The 25,020-nt window shown below is 46.6% G+C and overlaps 1 protein-coding gene across 1 annotated transcript; it reads right to left on the bottom strand.

The window, feature by feature from the left end:
• Nucleotides 1-13,098: 13,098 nt before the first annotated feature.
• LOC135374212 (uncharacterized protein K02A2.6-like) lies at nt 13,099-17,025 on the bottom strand. Its single transcript, XM_064607208.1, has one exon. It carries the CDS (start codon nt 17,023-17,025, stop codon nt 13,099-13,101), a length of 3,927 nt encoding a protein of 1,308 aa, XP_064463278.1.
• Between the last annotated feature and the right edge of the window lie 7,995 nt (nt 17,026-25,020).

The following is a 25,020-nucleotide window of genomic DNA, read 5'->3' on the forward strand; positions in this document are numbered from 1 at the left end:
CGCAAACACGGCGAAACACGTGTCCTCTGGTGCTGTCGCATCGTTCAATGAGTATCTGTTTCCCTACGTGCAGCCATAGAAGCCATCTTAACTGTAAGTTTGAATTTCAAACACGTCTAGCATTATTTACCTATTTTTTTAATGGCTTTTCCCCCCTCTTTATAATACACTGGCTTGCACTGTGGCATTGAGGAGTGCTCGGTCACCCTCCCAGGTGTGTATCGCTCGCTGAGTGACCCCTGGTTTGCCAATCCCGAACGATGCGCAGCTACCCAGGGCCGACGAGCCGCAAACACGGCGAAACACGTGTCCTCTGGTGCTGTCGCATCGTTCAATGAGTATCTGTTTCCCTACGTGCAGCCATAGAAGCCATCTTAACTGTAAGTTTGAATTTCAAACACGTCTAGCATTATTTACTTATTTTTTTAATGGCTTTTCCGCCCTCTTTATAATACACTGGCTTGCACTGTGGCATTGAGGAGTGCTCGGTCACCCTCCCAGGTGTGTGTCGCTCGCTGAGTGACCCCTGGTTTGCCAATCCCGAACGATGCGCAGCTACCCAGAGCCGACGAGCCGCAAACACGGCGAAACACGTGTCCTCTGGTGCTGTCGCATCGTTCAATGAGTATCTGTTTCCCTACGTGCAGCCATAGAAGCCATCTTAACTGTAAGTTTGAATTTCAAACACGTCTAGCATTATTTACCTATTTTTTTAATGGCTTTCCCCCCCTCTTTATAATACACTGGCTTGCACTGTGGCATTGAGGAGTGCTCGGTCACCCTCCCAGGTGTGTATCGCTCGCTGAGTGACCCCTGGTTTGCCAATCCCGAACGATGCGCAGCTACCCAGGGCCGACGAGCCGCAAACACGGCGAAACACGTGTCCTCTGGTGCTGTCGCATCGTTCAATGAGTATCTGTTTCCCTACGTGCAGCCATAGAAGCCATCTTAACTGTAAGTTTGAATTTCAAACACGTCTAGCATTATTTACCTATTTTTTTAATGGCTTTTCCCCCCTCTTTATATATATATATATATACCATATATATACATATACACGTCTGGCACGGGAAATGTTGGGTTCTATAGACTCATCGTGCGGTACGATCTTCACTTTGCACATCTCCACATCTCTAATGTCTGCGGTAAAGTTTTCTGTGTGAGGTCAGCGTCATTTTGACAGCGCGGCTCACGTGTACCACGGTCAAACGATGTATCGACAGGTATAACGTGAACCGGGCAGCCGAATCCAGATTGATCAACCAGATGTAATTGATTTAATCAGATGTTGATGAACCACAAAGTAATTCGTTTTTCATGAACGGATTTCGGTTCAGTGTACTTATAATTTTGCCGGGCGCTTCCGCGGCGTAAATTTGCAACAGGTACCGCGCTTCGGACGGTTTCGCTGCAGACTGTTCAGCAACCTTCTCGTCGCGCTTGGCTGGATTGGCCCAGGTTCTCGGAGAGGAAGATGTCAGATGTGTCAAAGCATCGGCGGAATCGGTAAGCCATATGATAATTCGGATCTATTTAGAAGCGCGCTTTGTAGGTATATTCATTAATGATGTAGCGTCTCTCGCATTCCGCATATCGTACAACATATAATTATCACTAAGCATGAGCAAAGTCAACGTATGTGGATAGTGTCAACGGTGATAGTATAATAGCTGAATTATTAACATGAAAAACATTTCGTTGCAGTGTATTATCGCGGTGGCTGTTCACCGTGACATCAGGAACGTTCACTCAGTGCCCGCGTTCAGTTTAGAGTTGCCAAGAATTAGCTCGAAAGGTACGTCGCCAGTTGTGACAGCATGACGGCCCTATTATTTTCAGAGTGCCGCGAAGAATGCTAGGAAAAGATTATGGTACATAGTGGTTATTGTGTGAACACAAGCTCAAAGAAACGTAAAAATGCGACTTTACGTGTTTGATTGTTGCCTGTTGTATACACAGTGAAAATATTTATTAACTCATCACTGACAATTGGCTGATGAATAACGAGCGGCACATCTGTTTTGCATGCCACCTACACAGAGGATGTGTGACGTGGCATCGAATTATACGGCCTAAATCACTGCAATGTCCTGTTGATGGGTATATGAAGGAAGCTCCAATATCTGTACAGATCTTGTTGTAAACAAATAAAATGGTTGTGTCAAAATAAAAACGTCACGCCCACCAAATTGAACGTTGACACCTGATTCAAACCCGTTGAACCCAGTCTGGGTTCAGTCAGGTGCTATGCATCACCTTACAGCGGTATATCCCCCCCCCCGTGTTTGGTAAAACGATATAACCCCCAAAAGTCAGGCCCTAGTTATATTTTTCAGCAAATTCGAGGATAAGTATCATGTTATTTTTTTAGCAAATTTGACTGACGCAGATTAGGTTGCACACGATGGAACCATGTTTGGTTTGGAGCAAGGCCATAGCGATTTGTCGTGTTTCTAAAATCTGTGTCATAATTGTTCTGGTAGGCATCGTGACCTCCAACCGGCTACCTAAGAATTCAACACGCAACGAAATGGAGCACCACGTAAAATATTGGCAAAGGCATATCATGGAGTGTATCATCTATTTATCATCTAGGTATCATCTAGTTATCTCATCTAGGTATCATCATCTAGGTATCATCTCTAGGTATCATCTAGTTATATTTTTCAGCAAATTCGAGGATAAGTATCACGTTATTTTTTTAGCAAATTTGACTGACGCAGATTAGGTTGCACACGATGGAACCATGTTTGGTTTGGAGCAAGGCCATAGCGATTTGTCGTGTTTCTAAAATCTGTGTCATAATTGTTCTGGTAGGCATCGTGACCTCCAACCGGCTACCTAAGAATTCAACACGCAACGAAATGGACCACGTAAAATATTGGCAAAGGCATATCATGGAGTGCTACGACAGGGCATCTAAGTAAGTGGCAAGAGCGGAAGGACTAAGTAAGGGCGGAAGTGGCAGCCATGTTCAGTTTCTTGTTTGGCGACATGTTCCTCCAGACTGTACAAACGTGGAATGCTTTCACAATGTCTTGCTCTCTTGATGCATTTGCATCAGTCGTGCGGATTTCGTATAACTACAAAATCTTCAACGGGGTGAAAATGATGAAAAAATGCAGAGTGGGAGACTAGAATGGACAAGCACGCGCATTCAGCGTTCAGCTGCAACTAAACATGCGTTACTCTGCCCATGTCTCTCCTGAAGTCTCCGAAAATATGACTTCACTGGAAAGCAGGCTTCGAATTATATAGTGTCTAATGTTATTCCCAGCGATATTAATACAGAATCACTGAATGACCCCTTCCACGATTCGATGCGGAAGGGAGACCATTACGTCCTTTTGTGTTGATATGGCTGTAGATAATGTTAGCCACCACTCACAAATCATGCTTCTCCGTGAAGTCATCTTTTGAGACTGATTGGAAGAGACATGGACCAAATAACACATGTAGGTTGAAGTTGAACACTGTATATGGGCGTGCTTGTCCGTTTGAGTGTTCCTCTTAGCATTCTTTCATCGCGCTTAACTATAACCAACACTCCATTTTATCGTTACTTTGTTGAAAGGTGATAAAGGAACACTTCTTCCTGCTGCCACGTTGCCCAGCAAACCACCAATGTCCCACAAATGTCCACAAGATATATCGTCATGGATATGTGGATATCCACTGGAGTTTCGTGTAGGCCCAAGTTAGATCCAGTGGATATTCACAGGAGTAGCACTTTCATCCTTTTGTTTGGTATCCTGGTGGTCTATTTAACGAATTTCACGGATATCTGGCTATGTGCTGGATATATATTGGCACCCTAGCATTTTAGTGTATATTCACTTATTGTGAGATATATCAAGACGCATTATTTGTCACTTTATATTGTCACGGATGAAAACAGACGAGCGAGACGGCGAATAATCAGCGAAAGCTTTATTCAGCTATTTGGTTGCGTAACACACAAGAGTGGTAGCTCTCAAACGCAACCAAGGAGAAGAATGCTCCGGTTGGGAGCTCACAAGCTTTTATACACAGCGGCGAACATTGTAGAAAGCAGGCGTCTGTGGAGAGGAGGAAATACAGAAGCCTCTCGAAGGTCGTCGGCGCGTCCTTGAGATTGATGCGAGCGAAGGAGCAGATGCTTCCAGAAGGATCGCTTGCGAAGTAGCGCGACGTGTCGTGGATCTCAGGCCGTCGCTCGACGCCTTGTTGTTCGTTGTTGTTGTTGCGTGTGGTCGCTTCAAAGATGATACGTGGCAACTAGACTTGCGGCATGCGGCAGTGCACGATCCATTGCAAAATCTATTACAGTGCAGCAACACTGTGTAACCAGCATATAAACGGCGTACCCCACCGGGCTGCCTCACTTGTGCACTGGGCCGGACGAGGAGAACCTTTGGAATCCCACATTAGGGAACTTTGGGGAGCATATATTGAAATACAGATTTTCTGGAGGGCACGGTCGTTAAGGATAGTGGGGCATAAAACATTCGTAACGGTGACGAAGGTTGATGCGTTTTTGCAATTGTCGAGTCAAAGTATACCGAACAACATTCCTGACATCCTTGGCTGTCAAATACTGTGTTTTTAATTGAGGTCATCGTCTCGAATGTGATTATCTGATCAGCAGAGCTGTAAAGCAAATACGTTTACTCTGTCGCTTGAAGAACGCTACATAAATACGTTGCACAGACAGCAGCACGCGAACGTTATTTGTTCATTCTATATCTCATGCTCACAGTTCGCTTGCTCTCAGTACTACCGAAACATTACTACTAAATTGACAGAACAAGATTTGCTAAACGTCCCGCACACCCGTATATCTCTAGACCACATCGTGGTGACGTCTCCGAGACGTTCAATGAGTGCTGACATCCTGGTCTCTTGGATGTTCTACAAACGCTGTATACGGGACTTGCAAACTGCTTTATGCATGGGAATCCAAACATCCAGAGCACGACATTCTGGTGTCTTGTGCGATATTCTGTAGATGTACCTGGGACACTTGTTGTTTAGCGGGTAAAATCACACCGCAAATGTCGCTCTGGGATATCCTATGCATATCTCGTGGATGTTCGGATATTCAGGACGTTCGCGGCCATGCAGGGATGTCGCACGAATATTATGGTTTGCTGAGGAGCTACAACGCTTTTCGGTGGCCTTTGAACCTCAAGTAAAACTTCACGGCCGCTCTACCATGTAGGAGCAGGGTGAATACCTGGAAAACTCAATTGTGTTGCTTGTAACCTTTTGCTCAGAACGATTACTTCTGCGGCCCTTCACTAAAGGGAAAGTCATTGTTTAAAATGTGTTTAGTCACGTGAGGCTTCTTTTGTTTGCTGCAGCTGTTTTGTGTGCCAGCTTACAATGGTTGAAGCAGCATTATTTTATTAATGTCACATTTTTCAAAATCATTTACTTTTCTGCAAACAACTTTGTGTTTCGGGCATTTAATTTTGGTGTCATTCCTTAAAGGGAAATAATCATTTGTAATGCACGTAGTAACGTTAGACTTTTGGGTTCTACTTACTGCTGTTTACAGTGTATAGTTTTTTTTTTTCTGCGTCAGCGAACTGTGATTGACAGTGCATTATCTTGTTCATTTCTTATGTTTAAAAAGTGTTATTTTTTTTACCAACAACGTTTTCTTTTGCAGCGTTTTTCTTTGGAAACTCGCAATTTGCTGCTCTTCTGCAGTTTGGGAAATTCATCATTTGCATTGCAAGAACTCACGTGCACTTCTTTCATGCAGGAGTTGTTCATAGGTTTTTCGTGTTAGTTTCCAGTTGTTTGTGTGTGTAAGATATTACTATGCCCGTTCATGTGATATTTTTCAAACATATATAAAGCCTTTGTACTAGTTTTGAAAACGACTTCATACCTAACTAGGCGAATATGTGAGTACATGAGACTTCCGCTTTATGTTACGTACAATCAGGTCTTATACCCCTGTCAGACGTACTAATTTAGTGTCACTTTCAGCGAGTACACTTGCAGTAAGTGTCATTCTTTCGGAGTCACACGGAATCTTTTAGTGACACTAAATGCAAAGTACACTTACGATGAAGTGAGTTCGCCAAACTCACTTCACTTTGCCTGCGACAATCAAGTACGTAGCCTCCACGGCAGGGATTGCGTAACAAAAAGTTTATTTTTGGAAAAGGAAAGAAACAACCCAATCGGAATTTATTTTTGGACAAATTTGTTAAGACAGCGCTGATTTGTATCAGAAAGACGTAAGGATTTTTGGCGTGATTTACCGGTACTCTCGTTCACAGACTGCCCAGTAGAGTTCGTAATCCACTTCGCGGCAGCCATATTTGTTGACATTGCACGGTGGTTAAGTGTTACCGGCGAAATCGCAAAATACTCGCAGTGAAGCACTGAATAATGGAAGACAAAAAAGACAGGGCATCGTGGTCTGAGATAGAAACCTATCCTATCAGAACATGGGAGGACCAAGCGAAACGCGAAAGTGTATGCCACTGATCTCGATTGTAAAAGGCTGGATCGCGGATAGGAGCGCGAGCGTGCGGCAACCGGCCGCCATCTTACTGTACCCAAAACAGTCGCCGCAGGGACCATGGCAACTTCTTGCAATTATCGTCGTACCAACCGTACCGGCAAGGATACAGGGCCGGAATTTCTACAGGTGAGTTATTCTTTATCAAGGAATAAATAGGCGTCCATTCTGTACATTTATTTGACAATTATGAAGTGTTTTTTGTCCCAAACCAGCACTGGGTGCAAGTTGTTTGATCGCTCTTCCGAGGTTCAATCGAACACACTTGCATTTTACCTGGCGGCAGATACAGTTTGAGTGCATAATATGCTAGAGAGAACATGTTACACTACACTGATAGTGATGTCATCAATATGTGCGAGCACTCGAGTGCATTTCTGCATGCATTCCTAGCATGAGACTATGCCGCCGGTTAGGTCAGAAGGTCCTCAAAAAGAGCGCAGAAGCGCGTGTATACTGTAATAGCAACTTCCGGTTTTGGCGCACGACGTCGTGCATATAGCATCACTCGTGTTCTCTACGGAAGCAAGTGCACAGTCATTTCTTTGAATCACTTTCGCGCACGAGTTCAGCATTACGACGTAATGAGAACAAGTGACTCCATCTTTTGCATGTATTGGTATTGTTTTGTGCCTTGGTTTGATTTGTGACAAACAATCCTACGTAACGGTGGTGTTGTGTGACTTGGATACCGCCTTTGTGTCTGAGCTATGTTGTCAGCTTGTTGCGATAATTGTAGCTTGTCGTGTTATTTGTAGCAGTGTTTAAGGCAAAAGTGGTCTCTCAATACAGGTTTCCTCACGGGGGCAACCCAGAGGATCGTCTGTGCAGTGTGATGCGATCGAGCTTACAGATAAGTATCATGTTCCTCATCCACGGGTTCCTACTTTACGGGGAGGAACCACCTCAGTGCACGTGCTGTGGTGAGCCTCTCTCAATTTTTCACATTCTCTTTACATGTTCACATCATGGAACACATCACTTCAGAGAGTTTTATATACTTGGCTTGCACGTGCCGTCACACCTAGCTTTACCAGTGCTTTTTCCCTCTTTCTGGTGGACCGGCGCACCCCGCCTATACGCGTGCTTCTTTTCCCTCTTTCTTTAGGGCCGGTGCAGGCCATCTATACACCTTATGCCCCTTCACCCAGCATTGTGTCTTGGTGGTGAAGCTATAATTCTTTTTAGAACAGCGTCTAAACGTCGAAATTTTTAAAAGATATTGGGATTGTAAACCCTATTTTAAACTGATGTTTTAAACATTTATGCAATGCTTTTACTAAACAACGTATTTATTTTTAACTAGTTGCATCCTAACCAATGTTCTCCCCTTCACAGCTGCCTCGACATACTCAAGAAATGGGTGCAAAACCTGACCAGTGCCCACAAACTTCGATCACCGCAGCACCTCCTAAAAGTAAAAGCCAATGTGTCACATGAGATTTTTAAACATATTCATAGTATATAATACCTTGTATTAACTGTTGTAGATCTAACCCACCTCTACAGTATACACCCTCAGGAAACTTGTTGGGGAACTGTGATCATTGTTTCAGTTAATAGGCATGCACATATATGCTATAAGAAGAAAATTATTTCTTGAGAATGCACTACTGTTGATCACATTCATGCAGCTGTAGGTTTACCTTCGGCCTCTTGGAACGCTCTGTAGTTGCCTTAGCTGCAGGAGGAGTGTCCTCCAGCACGTCAACTACTAAAAATATTGACGTATTTAAGATTATGACACAGTTTGAAGGATTTCGATTCAGGAAATTTGCAGTGGCAGGGCCTGCCAGAGTGAACCCTACTGAATATTTTATGGTGTCTAAGTGGCGGTTCCTTCAGGATAGGAATATCTTAGATGGGAGCAAAAAGCTTGAAATTAACAAAGTGTTGTTTGCATTAAGTAATTTATAATACACTTAACACATAGCAGCAAAACAAAAATTTAAAATTCAGCATGTATGAAAATTGGGTGCAACAAATTTACATAGTGTACATTGTCATGCCTGTCCATTGTCATTGCAGGGAGGTCACAAAACAATAAACGTATTGTTTTGTCACCTCCCCGCACATTCATTGTATCTTGAAATGCATATATGCAAGAATAGATGTTGAACTTGAAAAATGTATATTCTTTATTCATAGAGCATAACATCACTTATCTTCTTTACAAAAGCATATCGTGTTACATCTTTGTCACGCAGAATGCACAACACGACACTTCCACTAAACATCACGTTTGACATGATTCAGTTGGTATCATTTCACAGACAGGGTACACCAGGGCTCCCGTTTCAAGCTCCAAATCGTCATGTTGCAGTTTGGTAACCATATATGTGTAGTGCAAGAGAGCCCTCGCACATTAAAATGTAAGATGGGAGTCACTGTTAATGCAAAGTGACTCCTATGAGAGAGATTGACGCTGAAAGTGTGCTAACTGCGGAAAGTGTCATATAGAAGATCTTCAGAAATCGTGCCTGGTTTCACGGCAGTGCTACCACACTCCCTTTTAGATAACGATGATAATGATTGGAGTTTCAGACGTGCAGCTGCATTTTTTGCAACGTGCTCCACATAACAAGCATGACAAAGTGAGCAGTGGATGGCAGGCCCCCGTCCCTACGCAGCTTTGTTCACCCTGCAGTTCTATTCAGCTAAAGCATGTGAGTACGCGAGAAGGACATTCAATTTTACCTGCAAATAATCAGAGCAAATGAAGGAAGAAAAAAAAGAAAGAAGAGGTGCTGTACTTGAAAAGGAGATAGGTCTTGTGTCTCAAGGAGGTGTTACCACTTACTAAGTAACTTGATTAAATTTGCATCAATACCTAGATTAACTGGCCTAAGCGTTATCTAGTTGCGTGAAGTAATTGTTTGGGGTTTCTTTCTACCATGTGAGTATATCCTTTCTGGGACCGTTCTTTGTCGAACAATTTTTGTCCAGAAGGCAGCACGGAAGATTATATACATGGTTGTTGTTAATCTCACATCGTTTCATATTGAAATATTGGCTGCGAAACGTGCTGTAGTACAATCCCCAGCGCTGCACTGCAGTAACGGTCTTGTTTCGGAATGCAAAATATAGCGTAATTAAGAATTGAACGGCAGGACATCTGTGGAACACTGTTTGGATACATCAGTATACTGGCACCTTACAAAATTGTGTGACGACAAACAACGATCAACGCCTGCAGCGCAATAAATACTTACAATCTATGTTGCCTCCCATTGTTTTCTATGGGCACACACAGCGCTTTCGGGCCTCCCAACATGGCGGCCCGAATGCGTGCCTCTCCCCCACGAGCCCCTCTCCCATGCGCGATCCAGCCTTTATACATAGAGATCAGTGGTGTATGCTGACATCGCGGGCCAGTTGCACGCGCAAGACATAGTAAACACCACCAAAGAGGTGAAGAAGAAGATTGAAAATTTGTCAAATAAATATACTTGTGTTGGTTCGCAACAATTATATTTATGACGTTCAATCGACTTTCGAAGAAAATCTTTATGAAATGTTTCTGGACGTAAGAAAAATGATTTTACCAAGAAAGCATGGCGCACTCCGCGATGTTAGGTGGGAGTTCAAGCTCGCCCATCGTCATCACCATGACTGCTTAGTGACACTTACTTATGCCGTGTAGCAGTAGCCTAGTGAAAGTGACATTACGGGACGGAGTGCACTTCAAATAAGTGACACTAAATTAGTACGTCTGACAGGCGTATTATTCGTCGTTTCTGTAAGTGGGCTAGGCTTCGTGAACTTGAGCAACCTGTGAAAGCTCCCATCATCGCATTACAATTGTTGGCTTTAGAGGGAATGCAAGAATGCTTTATTAGTGGCAAATCGAGTTACTTGCTTCTATAGCATATTGCACCTGTTACTTCCAATAAAGAAGTCATGGCAATGTGAATTAAGCAGCCTCCTTGTGTGATGTTTATTTTTTGATTCCACGTTAGCGCCGCTAAGCAACTCTGGCTATTGTGTGACAGCGTCTCATTCCCCACAATCTGGACACCACCTCAACACGCTTCAACACCAAGATGTCGAAGCGTGCTGAACACCCGCTGTATAGTATGCATATCCCGGCAGGTCATATGTCCACGATACGTCCCACACGAAGTTCATAGGATTTGGGACGTCTTTTGGGAGTCACCGGGATGTCATATGGATCTCCGCCTGATATTGTGGAATATCCTCTGGATATCCCACATTTCCTGCATGGACATCCAGTGGACGTCCAGTGGATATCACTGTGTTGTCTGGGTCGTTTCAATGCAATGGGTAATGTCCTGCGCAATGGTTGTTGTTCAGCGTTATGTATTTTTAGCGTATTTTGTTTGTGATTATGTTGTTGGCAGCATAACTGCATCGCTGCCACAAACACGAGAATGAGCCCAGTTTCCAGCTGTTACATGTTCACATGTGTCATGCTGTGTCAGTTATGCAATCTCAGCAATAGGAATTGCCTCACTCTTAGCAATGGACTTCGCCACATAGCACGCTCTTAGCCAAGCATCATGTCGACTGGCATCATTCTTCCCCTGATTTGCTGAAACCGCGAAGTGGACGTCATTTTTGTGGCATTATGCAGTTCATAATTGCCACAAACATGGCTTACGATCATTCATCAAATCAAAGGACGGGACGTTCTCATTTAGGATGACGGTTGGCTAAGAGCGTGCTATGCGGTGAAGTTTATTCTGATAGTGGTGTAATTCCCCATCCATGCCGCTTGCCATACCGAGCTGTACCCTCTTCCGCGGATCGACGACATCTTCGCTACCCTAGGAGGAGGAGAAGTGTTCAGCACTATAGACGACTACAATCAAATGCCGCTGGAAGATGCCTCCAAAATTTTAACAGTAGTCAACACCCACAAAGGACCTTTTTGTTTCAACCGGTTGCCGTTCGGAGTATCTTCCGCTCCAGAGATTTTTCAACTACGCATGGAAGCGATCCTGCTGGGCCTACCTGGGGAACAAGTGTATCTCGACGACGTGATTGTTGCCGAAGAGAGGAATATCTGTTAGAAACGGACTTATGTGCTGTGGGCACCGAGTCGTCGTACCGCGTGCTGTGGGGAAAATGATGATGCCACTCTTGCATGAGACGGATCAGGGAATATCAGCAATGAAATCCCTTGCGCGGGCGTTGTTCTGGTAGCCAGGTTTGGACGCAGACATCGAGTTGCTAGCAAAGACTTGCAACACTTGTGCACAAGTGGCGTCTATGCCACCGGAGCAACCACCAGCTATTTGGACAGCTACCAATGAGCTCGCGTTCACGTTGACTTTGCGGGCCAATAGAGGGACAGATGCTACTGATAGCCGTGGACTCGCACAGCAAGTGAATATTACATCAAGCGCCCGGACGATTGAGGAACTGCGGACGCTGTTCAGTCGATGGGGTTTACCGCGAACACTGGTCTCCGACAACGGACCGCAGTTCGTGAGTGAAGCTTTCTAGGAATTCATGAGCCATAACGGTGTTGTCCACTTACGGTCGCCGCCCTACCACCCACAGTCAAATGGGTTGGCCAAGCGGGCTGTGCGTACTATTAAAACCGGACTGAAGAAGAATGTGAAGGTGACGTTGTTAACGCGACTAGCAAGAATCCTGCATAGCTATCGCCGAACACCCCTCAAGCGCGGCAAGACACCGGCTATGTTGCTGTTGGGAAAGGAAGTTCATTCCCGTTTGGACAATCTGGTGCCTGGCCCTAGGGACCATCCCTTAGGACACTGTCAGTCGAGCAAGTCGAAGTTTCACCTCGGTCAACCCGTTGGGATGAGGCAGGACCCAGAATGACTGTTGTTGGTAGTTCCGACGGTGATCAGGTGCGTCACCACGACCGGCTTAGAGCCGTTCGCCACCGGACGATCACGCGCAGCAGGAGACCGCCCCAGCGGTACCTGCTCGGCTCAGCGATTCCTCCAGCTCCTTCACGGCCAAGGGAACGCAATGACTCTATACTCCGCCTCCGGCGACGCTCAACCAGGAACAGACGTCCACCGGATCGTTACCAACCAGGGTACGGGGGAGGAATGCAGTAACAGACATATGGTCACTGCCAGGTCAGAAAGGTCAGGTCAGAAGCTCGCGCACTGTTGGCACCGATGGTTGCGCGTGCCTTTTGTTTCTTGTTTTTTTCTCGGGAATTGATTCGTCGCGATGAAACTCACACTTGACTGCTCGTCGCCGGAGTTCCTTCAGACAGGAACGAACGTCACGAGCCAGCGATCAGAACTTAGGTCTAAAGGTCCCAAGCTGCTCGTACTTAAAATAACCCCCTTGGACGGGGACTACGGACAATGGACATCGTTCTGGGAGCATTTCAAGGGTAGCATTTACGATAACACAGGTCTGTTCTGTTTTAGTCCTAACAGGAGCGAACAAGACAAGCGACCAGTCCGGTTAACAACCACATGCAAAAATCGTTTATTGGCTCGCAACCACGCGCCAAATCCCCACGCGCTCGATGCGCACTTCGTCATCTTCGATGGCTATAACACATCCCCCTCCTTTTGCAGATAAAGTCAAGTCAAGTCAAAGTCAAAGTCAAAGTCAGATAAAGATCAAGCTTGATACTTTTTTGGAGGGATGACGCAACGCCCTCTTTTTGTGTGCCAGTGGGTCGTGTCGGTGCACTGTTGGTCTGTCGGTACGTCGGTTGAAGTGTCCGTTTCGAGGTGGCTGCTTTGCGGAGCGCTCGCTGTCGATGTACTGGGCTCTGGTTGGCCTGGGAGAGGAACTAGATGCGTCCTGTTCCTTCTGACTTCTCCCTGCTCTGTGGAGACTGAATAGGACCTGGGTTGCGGAGTCTGTCCCTGGACAACGCCTTTCCGTTGCAGATCTATTACCCAAACATCTGTGCCGACTCCAAGTGGAGGTAGCTCCCGCACCCCGTGTCTCCTATTGTAGTGCCTCTCTTCGTCCCTCTTGTTTTTAGTTTCGAAGGCTGCCACTTTCTTGTAGTCAGGGGTGTACGGTACAAGCTGTAACTGCGCGACAGGTACGTTCGTGCGCAACCGTCGTCCCATTAGAAGTTCCGCTGGGCTATAGCCATTTTTCAAGGGTGAAGCCCGATATGCTAGCAGCGACTTGTACGGATCTTTTGTCTTCTTCATAGACATTTTAACGATCTTCACTGCCGCCTCGGCAAGTCCATTGCTTTGCGGATAGCCTGGGCTGGATGTAACATGTCGAAAGCCATACTCCGTTGAAAATCGGGCGAAAGGGGAGCTGCTGCTCTGCGAAAACTGCGGACCGTTGTCGCTTATCACAACTTCGGGGATTCCATGTCGTGCAAATATGGATTTGCAGTGATTCACGATGGCTTCGCTGGACAATGAATGTAGCCGGACTAGCTCTGGGTACCGCGAGTAATAGTCAACTACAATGAGCCACCACGATCCCTGGCAATGGAACAAGTCCATAGCTATTTTCTGCCAGGGCCTGTCTGGGAAGTCCGTTGTAATGAGGGGTAGCTTCCTGTTTGTCTTTAGTTGCAGGCATTCGTGACAGTTCTTCACCGTTTGTGCGATGTCGTCGTTGATACTTGGCCACCAAACAGCATGTTTAGCTCGTGTGGTGCATTTCTCCAAGCCGAAGTGGCCCTCGTGTAAAAGCTGGAGAATCTGTTGTTGACATGTCTTGGGAATGACAATCTGCGTTCCATGCATTAGCAGACTATCGGCTACTGCCAGCTGGTGCCGTGCTAGCCAAAAGGGTTTAAGGTCTTGCCCGAGATCCCGTCGAGTAGGCCACCCGTGTCTGGTGAACCTGATGATATGCTGACACGTCTCGTCCTTCTCCTGTTCTTGCTGTATGTCAAGTAGACTTCTCGCTGTCCCTGGAAGGTGAGTCTCAACATAGTGGACGAAACACTCGATCTCCTCTGTAAGGTCTGTGCCGTCCGTTTTCCGGAGAGGTGTACGGGACAGGGCGTCTGCCGCTAGAAGGTCTTTTCCTGGCACGTACGTTATTTCGTAGGTATATCGCATGAGACGCATCCGCATGCGCTGTAACCTCGGCGTCAAGTCATCAAGCTGTTTTGTCGAGAACAGGCTCACCAGGGGCTTGTGGTCGGTCTCGAGAAGAAACTTTTTCCCGATCAGGTAGTCTCGGAATTTCTCACTCGCCCAAAGCAGTGCCAAACCCTCCTTTTCTATTTGAGCATAACGACGCTCGACATCAGTGAGAATTCTGGAGGCGTAGGCGATGACTTGGTATTTCCCGTCGTCTTGTTTTTGTCGCAGGACAGCTCCGAGGCCGAAGGAAGATGCGTCCGCGGTGACGACCGTCTCTTTGGCTGGGTCGTAGATGCCGAGGACAGGGCTTGTAGAGAGGATTTGTTTCCATTTCTGAAACGCCTCTTGTTGTGGTGTGCCCCACACAAATTCCTGCTTGGAGCTTAACATACACGATAGTGGCTGTAGAAGTTCTGCTACCTTGGGTACAAAGCGTGTAAGGTACGTTGCCATCCCAAGTAGCCGCCTGAGGCCCGTCTTGTCCGTAGGGGGAGTCATTTTGAGAATGGCGTTCACCTTTTCTTCGTCAGGCCGAATGCCTGAGCCGTCGACGATGTGACCTAGAAAGGTCACTTGTGAAACACTGAATATGCATTTGTCCTTGTTGAGCGACATCCCTGCTTCTTGGATGCGTGTCATTACAGCTTCCAAGTGATGGTCATGTTCGATTTGATTTGCTCCCCAAATGAGTATGTCATCCATGTGACACAAAACTCCGTGGAGGTCCTTCAGCAGCGTTGCCACTCGTTTTTGGAAGTGTTCTGGCGCGGACGATATCCCGAATGGAAGTCTGTTGAAGGAATATCGCCCAAACGGAGTTATGAACGTCGTCAGGTGTTTGCTTTGTTCGCTCAGCGGTATCTGCCAAAAACCCGAGTTTGCGTCGAGTTTACTGAAGACCTTTGCATTTTTTAGCATTGCGAGTGAATGTTCGACAGAAGGGATAGGATGAAATTCACGCAGTACGTAGCGGTTGAGCTGAGTGAAATCAATGCAAAGTCTAATTCCTCCTGACTTCTTTGGGACGGTTACCATTGGCGCACACCAGGCTGTCGGTTCCATGACTGGCGTTATGACTCCTAGCTTCTCCATACGTTGAAGTTCCTCTTTGGTTTTTTGGTATAGGGGCAATGGTACTCTCCGTGGAGATGAAAGGGCAAAGGGCCTAGCATCAGGAGCTAGCTTTATGTCATAATCTCCTTGTAGAACTCCCAGTCCCTGAAAGACCGTAGCATATTCCTCGAATGGGGATGCCTTCGAGAGCATTTGTATTGTCGGAAGGACTTTGAGGCTGTCTATGGCTGGTTGACCAAGCAAACATGTAGGAAGTTCCTTCAAGACGTAAATGTCTTGTTGGCTTTCTTGTCCTTGAAAAACTGTCTGGAGAGAGGTCATACCGGTGACCTTCAGCATTTTGCCGTCTGGACCCCGCAGGCGACGTTTGGGAGGTTCGAGCCGGATTCCCGTGAAGTGCTTAAGGAAAACGCTCTCTGGTATAACCGTTTCGTCAGCCCCTGTGTCAACTTTAAACGTTAATGGTATTCCTTGAACAAGGACTGGGACTTGCCATTTCGACGTTCCTCCATGAGCTACAACTCCTAGAAATGCAGTAGTTCCGTCGGGGGCAGATTGGGTCTGCTTAGCCGAAAGGCAAACTGATGAGAAGTGCCCCTTCTTCTTGCATTTGGAGCATATCTTGTCTTTTGCTGGGCAGTCCTGTCTTGCGTGCCTGTCACGGCCGCACCACCGGCAGAGCTTTTGGGAAGCTGACTTTGAAGAAGGACGGGTTGTGCCTGCGTGAATCTTCGTGGTTGCCAGTCTCCTTGAATCGGACCCCGGTGACACTTTGTGCGTCGTTAGTCGATGTACTGTAGCGTCATTGCCTTTGTGAAGTTCAGCTTGCTGCAGCCGGACAGTTTCTCGCTGGCGAGCCGCTGTGATAGCCTTTTGTAGAGTGAGTTCAGAGTCGAGCTGTAGTTGTTCCGAAACTTTCTTGTCTCGAAGGCCTGCAACCAGTCTGTCGCGAATCAGTTCTTCGCGCAACGCTCCATAGTTGCATAAGTCTGCCATTGAATGCAGGACAGTCACGAATTCCTCCACAGATTCCCCATCCTGTTGTACTCTCGTGTTGAACTTTGCACGTTCAAAGATGATGTTGCGGCGCGGAACGAAGTAGGCATCGAACGCTTCTAGCACCTTGTCGAACTTGCGTGCGTCTTCGGGACTAAGCTTCAGCGTGGCGTATATGTCCTCCGCTTGCTCACCCATAATGTAGATCAGTGCATCTACTTGGCTTAACTCAGCCTTGTCGTTGAGGCCGGAGGCAGCACGGAAACGTAGAAAGCGTTTCCTCCAAGTGGGCCAGTCATTCGGCGTCTTGAACGTGAAAGGTTCCGGTGGCGTTACATTGAATGTAGCCAAGGATGCCGTAAACGTCGAACGCTCTTGTGTGTCGCCGTCGGGGAGAGACATCGTTGTGGAAGCGTGGTTATGTTCTGGAACTTTCTGACACCATGTTTTAGTCCTAACAGGAGCGAACAAGACAAGCGACCAGTCCGGTTAACAACCACATGCAAAAATCGTTTATTGGCTCGCAACCACGCGCCAAATCCCCACGCGCTCGATGCGCACTTCGTCATCTTCGATGGCTATAACACATGTTCGTCTCGGATAAGTTTCATTACTTGCGCCTTCATCTGACTGGTCTTGCCGCATCAGTCATAGCAGGGTTACCTACCACAGCTTCATGTTATGAAGATGCAATACGTCTTCTACGAGAACGTTTCGGAGACATCCCGCAGACACGTGTTTCGCCGTGTTTGCGGCTCGTCGGCCCTGGGTAGCTGCGCATCGTTCGGGATTGGCAAACCAGGGGTCACTCAGCGAGCGATACACACCTGGGAGGGTGCCCGAGCACTCCTCAATGCCACAGTGCAAGCCAGTGTATTATAAAGAGGGGGGAAAAGCCATTAAAAAAATAGGTAAATAATGCTAGACGTGTTTGAAATTCAAACTTACAGTTAAGATGGCTTCTATGGCTGCACGTAGGGAAACAGATACTCATTGAACGATGCGACAGCACCAGAGGACACGTGTTTCGCCGTGTTTGCGGCTCGTCGGCCCTGGGTAGCTGCGCATCGTTCGGGATTGGCAAACCAGGGGTCACTCAGCGAGCGATACACACCTGGGAGGGTGACCGAGCACTCCTCAATGCCACAGTGCAAGCCAGTGTATTATAAAGAGGGGGGAAAAGCCATTAAAAAAATAGGTAAATAATGCTAGACGTGTTTGAAATTCAAACTTACAGTTAAGATGGCTTCTATGGCTGCACGTAAGGAAACAGGTACTCATTGAACGATGCGACAGCACCAGAGGACACGTGTTTCGCCGTGTTTGCGGCTCGTCGGCCCTGGGTAGCTGCGCATCGTTCGGGATTGGCAAACCAGGGGTCACTCAGCGAGCGATACACACCTGGGAGGGTGACCGAGCACTCCTCAATGCCACAGTGCAAGCCAGTGTATTATAAAGAGGGGGGAAAAGCCATTAAAAAAATAGGTAAATAATGCTAGACGTGTTTGAAATTCAAATTTACAGTTAAGATGGCTTCTATGGCTGCACGTAGGGAAACAGATACTCATTGAACGATGCGACAGCACCAGAGGACACGTGTTTCGCCGTGTTTGCGGCTCGTCGGCCCTGGGTAGCTGCGCATCGTTCGGGATTGGCAAACCAGGGGTCACTCAGCGAGCGATACACACCTGGGAGGGTGACCGAGCACTCCTCAATGCCACAGTGCAAGCCAGTGTATTATAAAGAGGGGGGAAAAGCCATTAAAAAATAGGTAAATAATGCTAGACGTGTTTGAAATTCAAACTTACAGTTAAGATGGCTTCTATGGCTGCACGTAGGGAAACAGATACTCATTGAACGATGCGACAGCACCAGAGGACACGTGTTTCGCCGTGTTTGCGGCTCGTCGGCCCTGGGTAGCTGCGCATCGCTCGGGATTGGCAAACCAGGGGTCACTCAGCGAGCGATACACACCTGGGAGGGTGATCGAGCACTCCTCAATGCCACAGTGCAAGCCAGTGTATTATAAAGAGGGGGGAAAAGCCATTAAAAAAATAGGTAAATAATGCTAGACGTGTTTGAAATTCAAACTTACAGTTAAGATGGCTTCTATGGCTGCACGTAGGGAAACAGATACTCATTGAACGATGCGACAGCACCAGAGGACACGTGTTTCGCCGTGTTTGCGGCTCGTCGGCCCTGGGTAGCTGCGCATCGTTCGGGATTGGCAAACCAGGGGTCACTCAGCGAGCGATACACGCCTGGGAGGGTGAGCGAGCACTCCTCAATGCCACAGTGCAAGCCAGTGTATTATAAAGAGGGGGGGAAAGCCATTAAAAAAATAGGTAAATAATGCTAGACGTGTTTGAAATTCAAACTTACAGTTAAGATGGCTTCTATGGCTGCACGTAGGGAAACAGATACTCATTGAACGATGCGACAGCACCAGAGGACACGTGTTTCGCCGTGTTTGCGGCTCGTCGGCCCTGGGTAGCTGCGCATCGTTCGGGATTGGCAAACCAGGGGTCACTCAGCGAGCGATACACACCTGGGAGGGTGACCGAGCACTCCTCAATGCCACAGTGCAAGCCAGTGTATTATAAAGAGGGGGGAAAAGCCATTAAAAAAATAGGTAAATAATGCTAGACGTGTTTGAAATTCAAACTTACAGTTAAGATGGCTTCTATGGCTGCACGTAGGGAAACAGATACTCATTGAACGATGCGACAGCACCAGAGGACACGTGTTTCGCCGTGTTTGCGGCTCGTCGGCCCTGGGTAGCTGCGCGTCGTTCGGGATTGGCAAACCAGGGGTCACTCAGCGAGCGATACACACCTGGGAGGGTGCCCGAGCACTCCTCAATGCCACAGTGCAAGCCAGTGTATTATAAAGAGGGGGGAAAAGCCATTAAAAAAATAGGTAAATAATGCTAGACGTGTTTGAAATTCAAACTTACAGTTAAGATGGCTTCTATGGCTGCACGTAGGGAAACAGATACTCATTGAACGATGCGACAGCACCAGAGGACACGTGTTTCGCCGTGTTTGCGGCTCGTCGGCCCTGGGTAGCTGCGCATCGTTCGGGATTGGCAAACCAGGGGTCACTCAGCGAGCGATACACACCTGGGAGGGTGACCGAGCACTCCTCAATGCCACAGTGCAATCCAGTGTATTATAAAGAGGGGGGAAAAGCCATTAAAAAAATAGGTAAATAATGCTAGACGTGTTTGAAATTCAAATTTACAGTTAAGATGGCTTCTATGGCTGCACGTAGGGAAACAGATACTCATTGAACGATGCGACAGCACCAGAGGACACGTGTTTCGCCGTGTTTGCGGCTCGTCGGCCCTGGGTAGCTGCGCATCGTTCGGGATTGGCAAACCAGGGGTCACTCAGCGAGCGATACACACCTGGGAGGGTGACCGAGCACTCCTCAATGCCACAGTGCAAGCCAGTGTATTATAAAGAGGGGGGAAAAGCCATTAAAAAAATAGGTAAATAATGCTAGACGTGTTTGAAATTCAAACTTACAGTTAAGATGGCTTCTATGGCTGCACGTAGGGAAACAGATACTCATTGAACGATGCGACAGCACCAGAGGACACGGTTTGAGGAGGTTTGCCAGAGGAGGTTTGCCAATCCCGAACGATGCGCAGCTACCCAGGGCCGACGAGCCGCAAACACGGCGAAACACGTGTCCTCTGGTGCTGTCGCATCGTTCAATGAGTATCTGTTTCCCTACGTGCAGCCATAGAAGCCATCTTAACTGTAAGTTTGAATTTCAAACACGTCTAGCATTATTTACCTATTTTTTTTATGGCTTTTCCCCCCTCTTTATAATACACTGGCTTGCACTGTGGCATTGAGGAGTGCTCGGTCACCCTCCCAGGTGTGTATCGCTCGCTGAGTGACCCCTGGTTTGCCAATCCCGAACGATGCGCAGCTACCCAGGGCCGACGAGCCGCAAACACGGCGAAACACGTGTCCTCTGGTGCTGTCGCATCGTTCAATGAGTATCTGTTTCCCTACGTGCAGCCATAGAAGCCATCTTAACTGTAAGTTTGAATTTCAAACACGTCTAGCATTATTTACCTATTTTTTTATGGCTTTTCCCCCCTCTTTATAATACACTGGCTTGCACTGTGGCATTGAGGAGTGCTCGGTCACCCTCCCAGGTGTGTATCGCTCGCTGAGTGACCCCTGGTTTGCCAATCCCGAACGATGCGCAGCTACCCAGGGCCGACGAGCCGCAAACACGGCGAAACACGTGTCCTCTGGTGCTGTCGCATCGTTCAATGAGTATCTGTTTCCCTACGTGCAGCCATAGAAGCCATCTTAACTGTAAGTTTGAATTTCAAACACGTCTAGCATTATTTACCTATTTTTTTTATGGCTTTTCCCCCCTCTTTATAATACACTGGCTTGCACTGTGGCATTGAGGAGTGCTCGGTCACCCTCCCAGGTGTGTATCGCTCGCTGAGTGACCCCTGGTTTGCCAATCCCGAACGATGCGCAGCTACCCAGGGCCGACGAGCCGCAAACACGGCGAAACACGTGTCCTCTGGTGCTGTCGCATCGTTCAATGAGTATCTGTTTCCCTACGTGCAGCCATAGAAGCCATCTTAACTGTAAGTTTGAATTTCAAACACGTCTAGCATTATTTACTTATTTTTTTAATGGCTTTTCCGCCCTCTTTATAATACACTGGCTTGCACTGTGGCATTGAGGAGTGCTCGGTCACCCTCCCAGGTGTGTGTCGCTCGCTGAGTGACCCCTGGTTTGCCAATCCCGAACGATGCGCAGCTACCCAGAGCCGACGAGCCGCAAACACGGCGAAACACGTGTCCTCTGGTGCTGTCGCATCGTTCAATGAGTATCTGTTTCCCTACGTGCAGCCATAGAAGCCATCTTAACTGTAAGTTTGAATTTCAAACACGTCTAGCATTATTTACCTATTTTTTTAATGGCTTTCCCCCCCTCTTTATAATACACTGGCTTGCACTGTGGCATTGAGGAGTGCTCGGTCACCCTCCCAGGTGTGTATCGCTCGCTGAGTGACCCCTGGTTTGCCAATCCCGAACGATGCGCAGCTACCCAGGGCCGACGAGCCGCAAACACGGCGAAACACGTGTCCTCTGGTGCTGTCGCATCGTTCAATGAGTATCTGTTTCCCTACGTGCAGCCATAGAAGCCATCTTAACTGTAAGTTTGAATTTCAAACACGTCTAGCATTATTTACCTATTTTTTTAATGGCTTTTCCCCCCTCTTTATATATATATATATATATATATATATATATATATATATACCATATATATACATATACACGTCTGGCACGGGAAATGTTGGGTTCTATAGACTCATCGTGCGGTACGATCTTCACTTTGCACATCTCCACATCTCTAATGTCTGCGGTAAAGTTTTCTGTGTGAGGTCAGCGTCATTTTGACAGCGCGGCTCACGTGTACCACGGTCAAACGATGTATCGACAGGTATAACGTGAACCGGGCAGCCGAATCCAGATTGATCAACCAGATGTAATTGATTTAATCAGATGTTGATGAACCACAAAGTAATTCGTTTTTCATGAACGGATTTCGGTTCAGTGTACTTATAATTTTGCCGGGCGCTTCCGCGGCGTAAATTTGCAACAGGTACCGCGCTTCGGACGGTTTCGCTGCAGACTGTTCAGCAACCTTCTCGTCGCGCTTGGCTGGATTGGCCCAGGTTCTCGGAGAGGAAGATGTCAGATGTGTCAAAGCATCGGCGGAATCGGTAAGCCATATGATAATTCGGATCTATTTAGAAGCGCGCTTTGTAGGTATATTCATTAATGATGTAGCGTCTCTCGCATTCCGCATATCGTACAACATATAATTATCACTAAGCATGAGCAAAGTCAACGTATGTGGATAGTGTCAACGGTGATAGTATAATAGCTGAATTATTAACATGAAAAACATTTCGTTGCAGTGTATTATCGCGGTGGCTGTTCACCGTGACATCAGGAACGTTCACTCAGTGCCCGCGTTCAGTTTAGAGTTGCCAAGAATTAGCTCGAAAGGTACGTCGCCAGTTGTGACAGCATGACGGCCCTATTATTTTCAGAGTGCCGCGAAGAATGCTAGGAAAAGATTATGGTACATAGTGGTTATTGTGTGAACACAAGCTCAAAGAAACGTAAAAATGCGACTTTACGTGTTTGATTGTTGCCTGTTGTATACACAGTGAAAATATTTATTAACTCATCACTGACAATTGGCTGATGAATAACGAGCGGCACATCTGTTTTGCATGCCACCTACACAGAGGATGTGTGACGTGGCATCGAATTATACGGCCTAAATCACTGCAATGTCCTGTTGATGGGTATATGAAGGAAGCTCCAATATCTGTACAGATCTTGTTGTAAACAAATAAAATGGTTGTGTCAAAATAAAAACGTCACGCCCACCAAATTGAACGTTGACACCTGATTCAAACCCGTTGAACCCAGTCTGGGTTCAGTCAGGTGCTATGCATCACCTTACAGCGGTATATCCCCCCCCCCCCCCGTGTTTGGTAAAACGATATAACCCCCAAAAGTCAGGCCCTAGTTATATTTTTCAGCAAATTCGAGGATAAGTATCATGTTATTTTTTTAGCAAATTTGACTGACGCAGATTAGGTTGCACACGATGGAACCATGTTTGGTTTGGAGCAAGGCCATAGCGATTTGTCGTGTTTCTAAAATCTGTGTCATAATTGTTCTGGTAGGCATCGTGACCTCCAACCGGCTACCTAAGAATTCAACACGCAACGAAATGGAGCACCACGTAAAATATTGGCAAAGGCATATCATGGAGTGTATCATCTATTTATCATCTAGGTATCATCTAGTTATCTCATCTAGGTATCATCATCTAGGTATCATCTCTAGGTATCATCTAGTTATATTTTTCAGCAAATTCGAGGATAAGTATCACGTTATTTTTTTAGCAAATTTGACTGACGCAGATTAGGTTGCACACGATGGAACCATGTTTGGTTTGGAGCAAGGCCATAGCGATTTGTCGTGTTTCTAAAATCTGTGTCATAATTGTTCTGGTAGGCATCGTGACCTCCAACCGGCTACCTAAGAATTCAACACGCAACGAAATGGACCACGTAAAATATTGGCAAAGGCATATCATGGAGTGCTACGACAGGGCATCTAAGTAAGTGGCAAGAGCGGAAGGACTAAGTAAGGGCGGAAGTGGCAGCCATGTTCAGTTTCTTGTTTGGCGACATGTTCCTCCAGACTGTACAAACGTGGAATGCTTTCACAATGTCTTGCTCTCTTGATGCATTTGCATCAGTCGTGCGGATTTCGTATAACTACAAAATCTTCAACGGGGTGAAAATGATGAAAAAATGCAGAGTGGGAGACTAGAATGGACAAGCACGCGCATTCAGCGTTCAGCTGCAACTAAACATGCGTTACTCTGCCCATGTCTCTCCTGAAGTCTCCGAAAATATGACTTCACTGGAAAGCAGGCTTCGAATTATATAGTGTCTAATGTTATTCCCAGCGATATTAATACAGAATCACTGAATGACCCCTTCCACGATTCGATGCGGACGGGAGACCATTACGTCCTTTTGTGTTGATATGGCTGTAGATAATGTTAGCCACCACTCACAAATCATGCTTCTCCGTGAAGTCATCTTTTGAGACTGATTGGAAGAGACATGGACCAAATAACACATGTAGGTTGAAGTTGAACACTGTATATGGGCGTGCTTGTCCGTTTGAGTGTTCCTCTTAGCATTCTTTCATCGCGCTTAACTATAACCAACACTCCATTTTATCGTTACTTTGTTGAAAGGTGATAAAGGAACACTTCTTCCTGCTGCCACGTTGCCCAGCAAACCACCAATGTCCCACAAATGTCCACAAGATATATCGTCATGGATATGTGGATATCCACTGGAGTTTCGTGTAGGCCCAAGTTAGATCCAGTGGATATTCACAGGAGTAGCACTTTCATCCTTTTGTTTGGTATCCTGGTGGTCTATTTAACGAATTTCACGGATATCTGGCTATGTGCTGGATATATATTGGCACCCTAGCATTTTAGTGTATATTCACTTATTGTGAGATATATCAAGACGCATTATTTGTCACTTTATATTGTCACGGATGAAAACAGACGAGCGAGACGGCGAATAATCGGCGAAAGCTTTATTCAGCTATTTGGTTGCGTAACACACAAGAGTGGTAGCTCTCAAACGCAACCAAGGAGAAGAATGCTCCGGTTGGGAGCTCACAAGCTTTTATACACAGCGGCGAACATTGTAGAAAGCAGGCGTCTGTGGAGAGGAGGAAATACAGAAGCCTCTCGAAGGTCGTCGGCGCGTCCTTGAGATTGATGCGAG

The sequence above is a fragment of the Ornithodoros turicata genome, unplaced genomic scaffold, assembly GCF_037126465.1.
Source record: "Ornithodoros turicata isolate Travis unplaced genomic scaffold, ASM3712646v1 Chromosome48, whole genome shotgun sequence".
NCBI classification, from domain to species: domain Eukaryota; kingdom Metazoa; phylum Arthropoda; class Arachnida; order Ixodida; family Argasidae; genus Ornithodoros; species Ornithodoros turicata.